Source organism: Sinohyriopsis cumingii, chromosome 2, assembly GCF_028554795.1.
Source record: "Sinohyriopsis cumingii isolate HCF-2022 chromosome 2, ASM2855479v2, whole genome shotgun sequence".
Classification (NCBI taxonomy): domain Eukaryota; kingdom Metazoa; phylum Mollusca; class Bivalvia; order Unionida; family Unionidae; genus Sinohyriopsis; species Sinohyriopsis cumingii.
Window position 1 is genome coordinate 104,427,247 of NC_142962.1, and position 14,450 is coordinate 104,441,696.

General features: G+C 37.2%; 1 protein-coding gene across 1 annotated transcript in view; it reads right to left on the bottom strand.

The window, feature by feature from the left end:
• Window positions 1-3,789: 3,789 nt before the first annotated feature.
• Window positions 3,790-14,450, bottom strand: part of LOC149805533 (glycoprotein-N-acetylgalactosamine 3-beta-galactosyltransferase 1-like) — a 74,262-nt gene continuing 63,601 nt past the window's right edge. The window contains exon 5 of the mRNA XM_089936358.1: window positions 3,790-4,248. Within this exon, the coding sequence (XP_089792484.1) occupies window positions 4,090-4,248 (159 nt within the window). The 3' untranslated portion in view covers window positions 3,790-4,089. The remainder of the gene's footprint in view (window positions 4,249-14,450) is intronic.

Below are 14,450 nucleotides of genomic sequence, written 5' to 3' on the forward strand. Positions count from 1 at the left end.
GGACCGAGTCCCAGACACTGGGATTCTCACACGCGCAGGCATTCCCAGTCCACACACTGCTATGAAATGACAATTGAAATGGTCAGGACACGTTACCATTTTGTCACAGGAGCAACTACCAAAGATCTTCTACAGCAAGCTGAAGAAGGAAAAGCAATATCAGGAAGGTCTGAAGAAACGCTTTAAAGATGCCCACATATTGTCCCTGAAACTTCTTCAATATTGACTCAAAGTCTTGGGAAGATCACATACAGGATAGATCCATATTGTATCGCAGACTTTGAACGGATGAGAACTGCAGTGAAAGTGTACCACAGACAGTTAGAGCACAAATTAGCTTGATCAGCAATTCACGTACTCACAGAAACCAGACGAGTTGGTAATATCATGGTCATCTTCGAACTCGAAGGATGAACAACAAGATATAGTAACGATAAATAATAAAATACGAATAAGTTATTCGATTTCAAGATAGCTTACCCCGAACAATATAGCGTATAAATATATTTCAAAGGAGGGAAGGATTTAGAAATACGAATATAACAAGGTAAAGTGTTCTGTGGTGTAGGTGCAGAGCACAATAAAGAATCAACAGGAAGAGTTGTTCGAGCCTAGGGTATTAAAAATCGCTTGTCATAGATGGACCGTAGATTAAAAGAATATGTCAGAAAAATGTTTTATAAGAAAAATAAAATACACAGAAGTCAGATTGTTGATGATTGTGTAGATAGTCGAATGATTATTTATTTAGTTATTGGATTCACATACAACCAGTTAAAATCTTTAAACGCAGTTACCAAGGGTGTTTTAAACTCTGCATTTAGTAGAAGCAGTATAATTTTATAGTCGTACGTTTGACAACTGTGGGGCAGATACAACATGAACATAAAAAAAGAAAGTGTATTAAGGTGATTGAGTAACTGTACGAACTTAGAGATATATAGTGAAGAAAAAGTCGTAATTTGTAAATATACATGTGTGTATCATGAAAAATAGTAATATCTATGGTTGTGATAGTGTATTTTTAAAACTATAATTTATAGATGCCTTCAAAGATGGATCAACTACTTAATATTGAAGTATATTCTATATTTAACAATTAAAACAATTATGAGCTTTTTCCAGTAGTATCGTTTGTCGCATTGTAATCTCAGATGTATCATCTTTTTGCATTTAATTTTTTTTTATTAAATTACATTAGAAGTACAATTTTCACAACTTCTTTTTTGGTGGAATGTTTTGGTAATGTAGATATTTAGTAAAGCATAGCCTGAATTTCAGTTTTTCCCATGTCTTCTAAACTAAAATTAAATTTGTTCTGTTAGATAGTAGTTAATACTTACGATCGTAGTTGCCCTTTTGAGAAGTTTGCTGAGTCTTTCATTGTCGTAATTCACGAACTAAAATATGATTTCTATCTGTACTCATTGTTAGATGAGGAAACAAAACTATTTGAAGACATGCATTTTGCTTATAAACTCACTTTAATGAAATAGGTAATGTACCTACATAGATTGCATTTTCACCATAAGGGTTTTAAAAACCGTTGATTTTTGTTTTTAAAAAACCATTCTTATTTATCATTGAACGGCAAGATGTAAGTATTACATTCCCTTTGTGACGGTGGTGGTGACGAGATGTAAAATTTCTGTTTTTGTATTAGTTGCTGCATTCAACTGAAATTTTGCGATGTTGTTTTATGTCCAAACATAGTACCCTGTTATGCTTGGAGATCGTTTCTAATCTGCTACACAGAAAGGTGATGGTATCATTGTCAACAATGTTACAGTGACGTATTAAAGTGTCTGAAAATCATATTTTTAATATGAATTGTTGTTTAAGTCTTTCGTATACTGCGTATTCTGCGGAACTATTAAAATCTTTTAGCAGTAATGATACCAAAGTGGATGACAGGTTTTCATTTGGTATAGTAAATTGGATCACACGTAAAAAGATTGTTGTAGAAAGAGATGCAGGTGAGAAGTATTGAATTAATAGCAAATGTTCTGAAAATAGAACCATACATGTATAAAGTTACTTTGATATTTCCTTGTCAGTATAAAATATAACTTTCCTGAACGCCACGTGCCGATTTAAGGTTATGCTTATTTTATTTGTAGTCAGTAATGAAAACACATGATTCAATGTAATTATCTTGATTGTCGTTTTTATTTTCATCTCCATAATAAGTGTCTGAAAACTGGTTTTTGTTAACCTTTTCTCTCTTTAAGTCTGCGGGCATTTATATTATATTAAAAAATCAATAAAGAACAACAAATATATGATCATATAACAATGAAAATTATCGTCAATGAAGACAGTAGCTGATGGCTTGAAATGTGTCCATTCTGCACGGATTTAAAAGAAGTTTAAGCTAAATTTCACAACGAATTTAAAATATTTCAGTCTTTGCGTTTATTGTTCTTTCACCAATCTTGCATTCCAACACACCTACTAAGTCTTGTTTGAATTACCTTGTATCTGCGTGGCGTTTACAGTGAAACCTGTAATAGCGGAAGCTTTTAGATAAAGGTCGATACTTTCTGAACCCTTTTCATAATTTATAAGTTTTATCTGCACATGAAGGACACTTGCTCATTGATGGCAACATTTTGTGGTCTTTTGATCGTACTATATATATATATATATATATATATATATATATATATATATATATATATATATATATATATATATATATATATATATATATATATATATATATATTCTTATGTTGCATGTTTAGGCTGGAATAAACAGTAACAAAAGAAAGAGTGAAATCAACAAGCTTTGAAAAATATAATAATCTATTTCCCTGGAAAAATTCTGTAAAAATTAAAAGATATGAAATTACGGTTTTAAGAATCAAATCTAAAAATAATCCCCAAATAATATTTTAGAAGTCCTAATAATAAAATTCTAATGATTTCAAGTTCGAGTCTCGACGAAGAATCCAAGATGGAAGACGATGACAAATGCTCTAACCTGTAGTGTTGAAGTCTACAGTTCCTTGTAGAAACATGAAATATCACTCCGGTTTTGGAAATGTGACTAAACATTATAAGTGCTGTGTTTGTTCAAGAATCTCACAAGAACACACGTATTTTCCAGGAAAATAAAATTAATCCTTTTGAATCAAGTAATTTGAAATAACTCGAAACGACACAACAACTTCCAGTGTAAAGAAGACAAAAACGGTGTTTACTTCTCTAATACGATAGTTTAAACTTGAATTTTACGCCCCGGATAAGGGTCACGTGGTCATGTTTACATATATAAAAAATCACTTAGCCTCTGTATGTCCTTGATAAGACCCAATCAATTTACTCCGAGAATGAAAGTTGTTTACTTCACTAAAAACTATTTACAAGTCTACGGTCACGTGTTCAATACAGCATCAATCTCACTCTTATAAGTCCCACGTTAAAAATAGATTTAAAAAAAAAGATCTTGTTCATGTGGCTGTAACTAAATTTTAAATCAAGGTTAAGATCCAGGTCAACGCCTGGTGTTTGCTAAAACGAACAGTCAAGGTCAAACTATTTTCTGGAAAAAATATCATCCCCAGTGAATAAATCTACATTACAATAACAAGGTAATGAAAAATATTTATTTTTTAAACTGACAAACAAACAATTAAATTGAAATCAATATATATTAAATCAGATATAATTATATATATATATATATATATATATATATATATATATATATATATATATATATATATATATATATATATATATATATATATATATATATATATTAGCATATTTGTGTCCTTTCTCTTCCACTATGTATGAAACGTTCAATTCATTTCCCTCCCTGATTCTTTTCCTTGAAATTTTAGGTGATCATGAACACGATATGTTTTTGCTCAAGTCTTCCTGTATTTAAGTCCTTGAAAACGTCTTCCAGTAATCATAATTGATATAATTAGATAAATGAACACACTAAAATGGTAAATGGACATGGTTGATCTGAACTTCAAAAACAGCAATATAAATGTTATGTTTACCAAAAAGAAACAAAGCATGATAAAGACAAAGTTTTGACCATTTGAGAGCAGTAATAATATTATTCATTGTATCACGGCCGATATTGGCCAACTTGGATTACTTTACCCATCTGTTTTGGCAACGTTCTGCCAAAAACCGAAGTCTTGTAAAGCAAATGGTCGATTAAAAGAATGGATCTTGGGTTCATGTAGTGGAAACTAATCGTAAATTGGCTGCAACAGTTCCGCCCCTGAAAAGTAGAGATAAGACAGACCTGAAAATCAATCATGATATGATCAATGTATGACAGGCTGAGAGAAAGAGTGAGACAGACAGACGGACAGATAGATAATACGTATTCATATACACAAAAAATTCCTAGATTTGAGGATGAATGGATGTATTAACCTGACTTTAAAGGGATGAATATGTAAAATCAAATGCAATCAAGATTTACCTATAAAGTAATATACATAGGAATATTGTATTCATTGTTAGATTGCAAAACAAATCTAAATGAAGTTATGGAGGGAGGAAGCCTGTACTATTTATAAGTAAATAATTTATTATTCCATTTGCTCTGTTACAATTATTCGGGTGCATGGTGTCTTGCATAATCTTAAACCGTTACATTGCACATGGCGATTCCTTTCCTCATACTAACAAAAGGTGTAATTAGGTATCATCAACTATATAACAAATATTAAATCAATTAACGTATCATACGATATATCTGCTCTACCATGCAAAGCCCCTATAATTTATTCTGTTGAATAGTTCTTATCACGGTACAAGCGAGCCATTCAAGATGATTTGGAGCGGGATAACGTGCACTTGTTTGCAAGTACGATATCCTCTTCATCGTTTTTGTACTATTTGTACATAAATGTACATAAACAAACGATTGTCCTCCTCGCTTCAGTTTAATAAAAGAAGTGAAAACAAAAATGAAAACTCAGATTTCTAGTTCTGTGATACTGCAAAAAGTGAATCTGAATCATGATTCGAGTTGCCTTCTACTTTATGATACCACCGACATGTTTGTAACACTGTCCTAATTCTAATAAATTGCTGAATTTTGGTCGTAATGTAATTCATGGCTTAGTTAATGAAAAGATTTTGTTGTTTTTCTGATATTAGTGCATATCACATCCTTGTTGTCCCTTGAACAATCGCTTTCCTTGTGATCTCAGTGGTCAGATAACTCATTCCTTACAATGAAGCTCTTTAGTGGTTTAAATTCGCGTTGTTCACCATACTTAAAACATTCGACACATTCCTTTTAAGGTCTGTGTTGATTTTTGGGGGTTTAAAACGATGTTTCCGCACATGATAGCTTATACATGGCCAGCATATTTTGGTGTAGGAAGACCCCAGAAAGATCCTAGAAAGAGCCATCGACCCACGGGAAAACAAGACAAGCTTTGTCACATACTCAGGTTGGTCGAGCCGAAACACGAACTCACCCGGAGAGAGGTCAGGGGTCCGATGTGCAAGAGATCTGTACAGGTGAGCACTTTGTAGAACTCCGCCACCAGGAGCCTTAGACCACTCGGCTTCCAGTGGCTCCTCCGTTTCTGTTTAAATGTTTCCTCTCATGTACATACATTGCAAAATTGATTCAACTTAAAAATATTCTCCACATCTAGCTATAGAATTGCATCGGTCAATTTTCTCAAGGAGCTAGGTTTTTTAATGTGCTTTTGCCGTGTGTATGTATATCGAGTGATGCTCACAAGATTAGGTCATTTATAGATCAACATTTTTATACATCTTCTGGCAGAACAAAAAGACTCAATAATAATATTAGTAATAATAATAATAATAATAATAATAATAGAAATCACAGATTCAAAAGATGCAGTAACGTCTATTTCCAGCTTACGTCAAATGATTTGACAAGCCAGGAGACAAAATCTAAGCTATGCCATTTCATTCTTCAGTATAGGTATTCAAGAGGAAAATATAGCATAGGATGATAATAATCATATCTTTGTCACAACTTAATCTTGGAACAATAAATCGCGATATTATGATCACATCACGGCGTCTTCGGGTCAGTAATAATACATTTTGGATGGGGTGTCTATGTTTCCAAGTTTGAACAATGTGTTGAGATCTTAGCAAAACTTCCTTTTCTCCCGATTCGAGTTGAACAATTACCAACGTATTGTTTACAATTCGGTTGTTTTATTAGCAGATGTTAGTCGTGTATTTGATCATTTTATAACATTCATAATTCACCTTTTTTTTTGTTCGTCGCCGATAGAGCGGACATCATCATCAATAGGTGGCACTCACCAGCTTCGTATTTTGCATTGGGTTAGAATTTTAATGAAGAAAAAAAGTTCCCCGAGTTTCCTCACTGGTTATTAAAAGAAATAATATCCTTGTATATCTTAGTTATTGTTCAAAGAACCTTTAATTCCATTTTATTTGGGTGTATGATTGATGAGTGTAACATGGGTTATAGAGTATACAGCTTGGCCTTACTTTAGATGTGCACCTCCCAACAAACTGTTAGCTCCGCTTGGTCATTTTTATTAACTGGAAAGGGGTCAATTGTAAGCAATAGAGCCATTAACTTTTTTAAATACAGTTTATGTATTTGGTAATTCATTTATTGCACTTTCAGAGGTTGGTATGTCTAATCTGGCAAAATTCATTTTCCCTACTTTAATAATTTCTAAAGATAGTCTACTTTAGACTAATTCAGGTTGATTGTTTGAGCACGTAAGATCAGTCATTTGAGTTAGCTGTGTGCTTAGATCATGTAAAATTTCCATAAATCAACATCCAAACATATTTTAGCCACAGTACATGAAAGTTACATGGAAGTATACCAACATTCTCTTCATTGTTCATGTTGCTGATGTAAACAAACTTCACCTTACACTCACCACTCTCTCAGTAGTTCATATCGGTAGAGTATCCCCATAAAGAACATATAGGTATTATTAATGCATGACTTAAATTTTGTCTGTATGGCTGAAACATTTAAGCCGCAAACCAGTCCTTTTGAATAATTCTCTTGTATTTCAACCCACTGAACGGTAATTTTTTCAGACTCCCACACAAGTCCAGCCTCCCACCATTTATGATGAAAGTGAGCTATTTTATAAAAGCAGAGTATATTTTGTCAACATATCAACCAATGTTATGCTGAAAGACAGGATTATGAAACTTGCCGTAATTGTTCCTCAGATGCCTCCGATAAATTTTACAATTCGGAAAAAATGCGGTTCATGGAGGTCAAAGGTTGAAATATTTGTTTATTGTTTAATATGGAAGAAAGTGAATTTACTTTGTCATCATCTATTTCTTAATTTCAGTTCAAATAAAAGAAAAGAAACATATTCTCTGTATATTTCTTTCACTTAATGCAACAGTTTCAATTTTAAGTTGACTTCACTACTGTATCCTAAGACTTCTAATTTCCCCATAATTAAGGCCATATTGTGTAAGCTAGAACAAAATAAGCATAGTTAGCTTTTTTCATTCATACACTCGATTTTAATGTATCATTTTGTTCAGAACATCATACATAATGATATGAAAGTAAGAAAAATAATTCGACAGATTTTCATATTTGCTTTAAAGCCACAGTTAGCGTTCTCAAATCCTCAAACACAGAACAGATTTCTCCATTCTAAAACGCCGGAAATTGTCGAAAAGAACTGAAAATAGTATTGTCCTTGGCGATATGTGGAACTGAACGTCATGCGGTCACGTGTTTGTCAGTATAGTGAAGGTTTCACTGATCCAAAGTAAGCGTGTCACATTCACAGATGCGTTTGAATATTTGCGATGAAGAGGAAAATATAAATTATAAATCACTCCAAATTCTTCATTACATTCTTGCTGATCAATATTCGTCCATCACATACAAAACTGAAATGTCTTTCATCAATATGCTCATCCAAGGTAATTATATGATTGTTACAAACACAATGTTCGGTGAACAATACATGTTTTATTAGGCCTAAAAAACGGCAACAGTAGATATTGACTTTTAAATCAAAACTGCAAAACTTATTTGCATATATGTTACTTCTATGTGTCCCATATGTAATCTTAGATATCTTATACAATTCTTCAGCATTACGTCAATATTATGTTACCCAGTAAAACATGAAATACTCAGATTCAAACTCGGAGCATTGACATTTGATTGGCTGATGTCAAAACACAAACCAATAGAAGCTGTGAGTTGAATTTCAATTGGAGTGTGAAAGTTATATGTACTTTTGGGAATGAGGATGGAGCATGCCCTATTAAACAAATGTATCAGACTTCTTTATTACGAACCAAGAGAAAAAGACTATCCCGAGCTAAACAACCCAACCCTGTGACTACACCAGCCGTACCACCCCTAGTGATTTCTACCAAGTCATCATCGACAGGAGGCAGTCCAGAAGTAGGCCGTAGCAAAGGCTTAAGGCAGTTAAGGATGATTTCGTCCCATTCCTGAGTTGTTGGGTTTTTTTTGCAAAAAAATACCCAAAGGCCCTTTTTAGGGCCACCCACTTCTCTCGAAAAGTGATACTATTTCAATTGCCTACATCAATTAAACCTCAAAAATCTCTTTTTTACCCATATTGTACACGTGTGTGTGTGTGTGTGTGTGTGTGAGTGTAGGTTCTTATTGGAAAAAAAAAAAAAAAAAAAAACCAAGAGAGACTTACGTTTTATGCCTGGTCTATTCTGTTACAAATTTTACAATCCAATTCACAGCACAACATAACACTTTATAAAGTTCATAGGCTTTGTCTGTGTGTTCACTCTGTTTTATTTTTATTTCTTCACTTTCACATATTTTTCCTCCTCTTCTTCCTCACTTTCTGCTCTTCTTCTTTTCTTCTCTTGTTTCTCTTTCCGAACGTGTCTAGGTTATTCCTTTGGGGAGGGTACCTCTTCTTCTTCCTGTCTAGAACCCCTGTCTTCTTTTTGCTCCTATTGTTTCTTAGGGCAATCTGAAGACCAATGTCCTTTTTCTTGACAATGATAACAGGTATCTTGAATTTTGTATCTTTTAGCACCTATTTTGCTTTTTTGACGGTCTGGACACTGAAGACCAATGCCATTTCTTCTTACAGATATAGCAAGTATCTTGACTTTTATCTCGAAAGGAGGGTGAGTAGTCTGTCGGCTTGTCAGAAGAAAATTTTCTTATGACACCTCGCAAAGTTCTGATCAAAAGTTCCATCTGTGTAGGCTCTTTGTTCTGCTCGGTTTGAGAGTGAAATGCATATTGGAAGGCAAGACACACCCCTTTATATATATGCTGGTCTGCCATGGATATAAAGTGACCCATGGTGTTTAACGTGTAGTTATTTGACTTTTCGCAGTCCAGATGAAATAATTCGTGAAGAAAGAAGAAGAAAGTAAGAGGCAGAAACGTAATTTATCGCCTCGTACAGTATTCAGGCCCAGCGAGTCTACACCTAAACAAAGTTCATCAACATTAATAAACCCTGAAAATTACTATCACATTCAAGAGACGGAAAAGCGCTCCTCTAGAAATTGTACAACGACCGCTTTCACTTACTCGGTGAAGTTTAAAAATTTAAAGTCTAACGTACCACTAGAGAAAGCAGAGGGCTTCATCACCGCGGTGTGGTATTCTTTGTTAACCACTCAATGTCAAGCCATAGAAGACGATCGCTTGAAACTTTCCATTCATCACGACGGTATGAAGTCCTCCATTTGAATCGAGTTTAGCAGCCCAGCAGAACTTACACCTTCCAAAGTCATCGACAAGATTCAACACGTGCAACAATCCAATGACCAATTTCAGATTACCGATGGAAAAGCGACACTGTTCATGACCCACGTATCTCTTCCCCAAGGGACAGGAGGCAAAAAGGTGTTATTGATCGCCGACCTTCGTAACACCAAAACAAGCCTCATCCGAATTAACAACCCTCAAGACCAAATGTGTTTTGCCAGGGCTATTGAGGTGGAACGAAAGTAGGCAGACAAGAACGACACGGTATAATTGAAAACAGACTGTCAAACAATTCACAAATCGAACCATGCCAAACAACGAAGAGAAGCAGAACTCCTGTTACAGCAAGCGGGGTTATCCAAAGACACAGCCTGTAGCATTCCTGAAATGCAAAAATTGTAAGACGTCTTGGCTCCACGCTACACCTTGAAAGTGCATCCTCAAGAAGTGCGCGGACCGTTGTTGTTTCGAGGCAAAGATTTTAAGGATGGAAAATACCTTGTATCTTCGCCATCCGGTTATCATGCTCATTGCTGGACCTAGCGGTTCAGGCAAAACCGAATTTGTTAAACGTTTGATTGAACATAAACATCATTTCATCGATCGTCCACCTCCACGAATCGTGTGGTGTTACAAAGAGTGGAAATTGGCGTACCATCTCTTGCGAGAAAGTCAATGCGATTTCATCGTGTTTGTGGAACGCATTCCTAACGAAGACGACGGAATCGTGTCTGACCCCATTCAAACCAATCTTGTCATTTTCAACATGTTAGGAGAAGACGAAGAAGAATTAAACTGTGGTTTACGCGCTAATGGCATTATCGTAATGCAGTGTCATTTACATTACTCAAAATTTGTTTCAACAAAGTAAAACCCATCGCACCATCAGTCTGAATGCTTATTATGTGGTCTTGTTAAAAGCCCTAGAGAAAAATTGCAAGTGCAAGTTTTAGCCAAACAGTTAGGAACGCCTTGGCTAACTCATGCGTACGACAATGCCACTCAAATTCCACATGCCTATTTACTCGTCGATTTGAAACCAACTATTCCCGATTATTTGCGATTTCGTACCCATTTGTTTCACCACTGGTGTCAAGACGGAGGGCGTGTGCTGTACATGTCTCCGTCGTCGACTTAACCAAAAAAATCTATAAAACCTCGGACACTTTTCGTCTGTCTCACACAGCGTCAACATGACGTCCCTTCAGTCTCATCTTCCCGTCAAATTGACTCGTGCCTTATAATTGCATCAGCCGCGAATAAAATCCGCAAATACGTGCTCGTGTCTTAGAAGCCTGTCCCAGAGAAGTCTTACGATGGCTTACGGTGACAGCACGTCAATTACAGCAAGAGATCACTCAGATTCCTCATCAAACCAAACGATTTTTTGACAGAAACAAAGTAGCCTTGACACAACTGGCCGATCCCGGCATCGATGCTCAAACCAAAAAGCAAATCATTTTGAAATCTGGAGGGAGTGGTACTCTAGGAGGTGTCATCATTATCTCCCACTTAAAATGGGATCCTAATGCCCCCAATGTTCTCCCCGAGAAAAAAGCCACTCCCAAAAAAGCCAAACAAAGCCCAAAGAAGAAAAAGAGCAGTGGTGTCAAGACCAGGTCACAGCCTCAGCAAAAGAGAAGCCCCTAGAAAAAGAAAAAGAAAAGTCCCCAGAAAAAGAAAAGCCCAAAGAAAACAGCTTTAACTCGCAAGCGAGACACTTCGGCCAGGACGCGACCTTACATTCGCAAACCACGACCTGCAACGACAGTGACTGCGTCTCTGGTAGCCTCAGGTTCTTCCACTGTGATGCCTACCCAACCCCATTTGACACCAATTCGTCTTTAGTTGATGACGCCATGCAAACTCGCGTCTCTAATAACTTCACCTCTAGCGGTGATACGCTCCTCCTCTTTAGCTGCAGTCTCAGCTGCTCACAAAGTACCTGCTCCCAAAATCAAAGTCCAAGAGAGATCGGGCATGTTACAGAGTTTACTGGATTTGTCCAAGCAAGAACTGTCCCGATTTAGTCCTTTGCGAACCCTCCACGACGCGTGATTCCTGTCATCAAGTTGACGCAAAAACAATCAGTGGCGAAGCGTTCCAGTATAAAAAAGACCTGATACAAAGCATGGGTATCAGTGTTTTTGTGCTTTTGAACGCTTAAAGATGTCACCAAAAAGAAGTGCACACCGTCACTATCGTCATTCTCCTGTCCAAAAGGGAAAGAGACAAAGACATTCTCGTCATCCGACAAAGCGCTTAGCCAAGCAACGACGTTACCCTAAGAAAAGTCACAGTCGTCCAAAGAAAAAAGGAGTAACCAAAGGGGAGGAATCTTTGGCGATTTTGGAAAACATTGTCACCTTTATGACGAAGCGATAGTCAAAACAAAAAAAGAAGATAAAAAAGCATGTGCTAAGTCATCGACGTTAGTGTATTTTTTGGTGAGTTTCCTAGAACCAACAAGAAAAGATGTCACCCTCCAGAAAAAATCGCTTTTCTAAACCGAAAGGAAAGAAAAGGAAAGGACTGCCTCCTCGTTTAGTCAAACATGGAGACATGTTGTCCGTCCTGTCCAAAGTTTCTCCACCCATGCGAACAAAACCTCATTCAAGCCGCCTCCAAAGATGTCATCGATATCGTGTGCGAATGTTGTTTAAACGTCTTGAAAGGCACGATACCTTTGTCAAAACACTAGAAACAATGCTTAGGTAAACATCGTTACGTTCTTCGCCAAATGGTTCAAAAGAAAATCCCCATTCGTCAAAAGAAGAAGATGTTGGTCCGACGCGCGGAATGTTGCCTCTGTTCATAGGACCTTTGCTGAAAGTAGCATTGGGAACCATACTGGGAGGGGTTGTGGGAGCAACATACAAAGGACCTCTGGAGTACCAAGATCTCAGACGTGACCCTTGATATCGAATAGAAGGACGAAAACTAGCTTTAGTGCCTTACAAATGATGAATGGAATACCATCGTTGGCAAGAACAACGAACCCCGCATTTGCCTCCCAATCCAAATTTGACCGAGATGTCCCAGCTACAACACGAATTGCAGTCGTTAATGGATCGCCACGATTTGTCCGAAACAGAAAAATCGGAAAAGTACGGTCAACTATTGCAACGACAACAACTCTTTCACCAGAAAGCTTTAGACGAAACAGCTCTACCAGATTTTACGGCCTTGATGAAAAGTCCATCTTCCACACTACCACCACAACCACTACTATCCCCAGTGATCATGAAAGACGCCACCCTACGAAAGCCAGAGGAAGAAGGGATACGAGAAGTTTTTGAAACACCGTCAGCAGCTCCCATTTCTAGTAAGATTGCAGCTTCCTTGTTGACTCCTTCTCCCACACCCCAGCGAGAAGAAATGAAAGCTTGGGTTAAAAAGATGATGTCTACCCCTCCTTCAAACAGAAGTGAAAAAGAAAGAAGTGAAACCAGAAGTGAAAAAAGAAAAGAAGACCAAAGCCATTACTTTACCACCTCCACCACTAGCTTCGACTTCTACTCCCGTAGCCCATCGGACACGTAAATCCGTTTCCAAACCACCCTTTCGCCCCGTTCAAAGTACCATAAGTGAAGAGTGGGTGACTTATTAACAACAACAAAAAATGGAGAAGGTGTTACCCAGCATTTACTACGATCCATCGAATCCTGAAGGTCACAGAGGAGTTCAGATTTTGTATCGTGCCAAAACTCGACTGAAAAGTCTCCGTTTACCTCAGATGCAACGATGGTTGCAAGAACAAGCTACCTTCACTTTACAGAAACCCATTCGACGGAAGTTTTCCAGAAGTCGTACACAAGTGGAAGGCATCGATCATCAATGGCAAGCCGATTTAGCCGATGTCTCTCATTTGGCCGCCTACAATCGTGGTTACAAATATTTGTTTTGTGTCATCGATGTCTTTTCCAAATTTGCCTGGGTCGTGCCATTGACTTCCGAATCGAGTAATGAGTTAGTGTGAGCCCTCCAACGGGTGTTGAAACAAAGCGGTTATCACCCTCTTCGATGGCAAACTGACAAAGGCGCCGAATTCCTAAACCAAACTTTCCAAAATGAATTAAAGAAACGTGACATTCATTATTTCACCACCGAGAATCCCGAAACCAAAGCCAGCATCGTGGAACGTTTTCAACGCACTCTAAAATAAAACATGTGGAAATATTTTACGCATCACCACACTACCAAGTACATCGACATCGTACCGCACCTGGTTCAACCAATCTTACCATCGAACCATTGGACGTCCGCCCCAAGATGTGACTCCCGACAATGAAGTGCTCCTTTCTGATCGCCTGCTTGGTACGTCCCGAACGGTGGCTGTCCCCAAGAAAGGTGAAGTGTTGGCTGAGGAGATTGGGTGCGCATTGGCAAAACAAATCGCATTTTGGACAAAGGTTATTTACCCAACTGGACCACCGAATTATTTCGTGTCACTGGACGAGTGCATGGCCGTCATCCTGCCGTCTATGAATTGGAAGACATGAACGGGGAAGGGTTAAAAGGAACGTCTTACTTGCCTGAGTTACAACGTGTCACCAAAAAAGAAGACGACGTGTACGACATCGAAAGCATTCTCGAACGAAAAACCCGTAAAGTGGGAAAACAACGTGTCAAAGAAGTCAAAGTGCGTTGGAAAGGATATCCTCCTAGCTTTGATTCTTGGATCGACGCTTCGCAAGTCATCGACTATAAAAAGAAGTGACCAT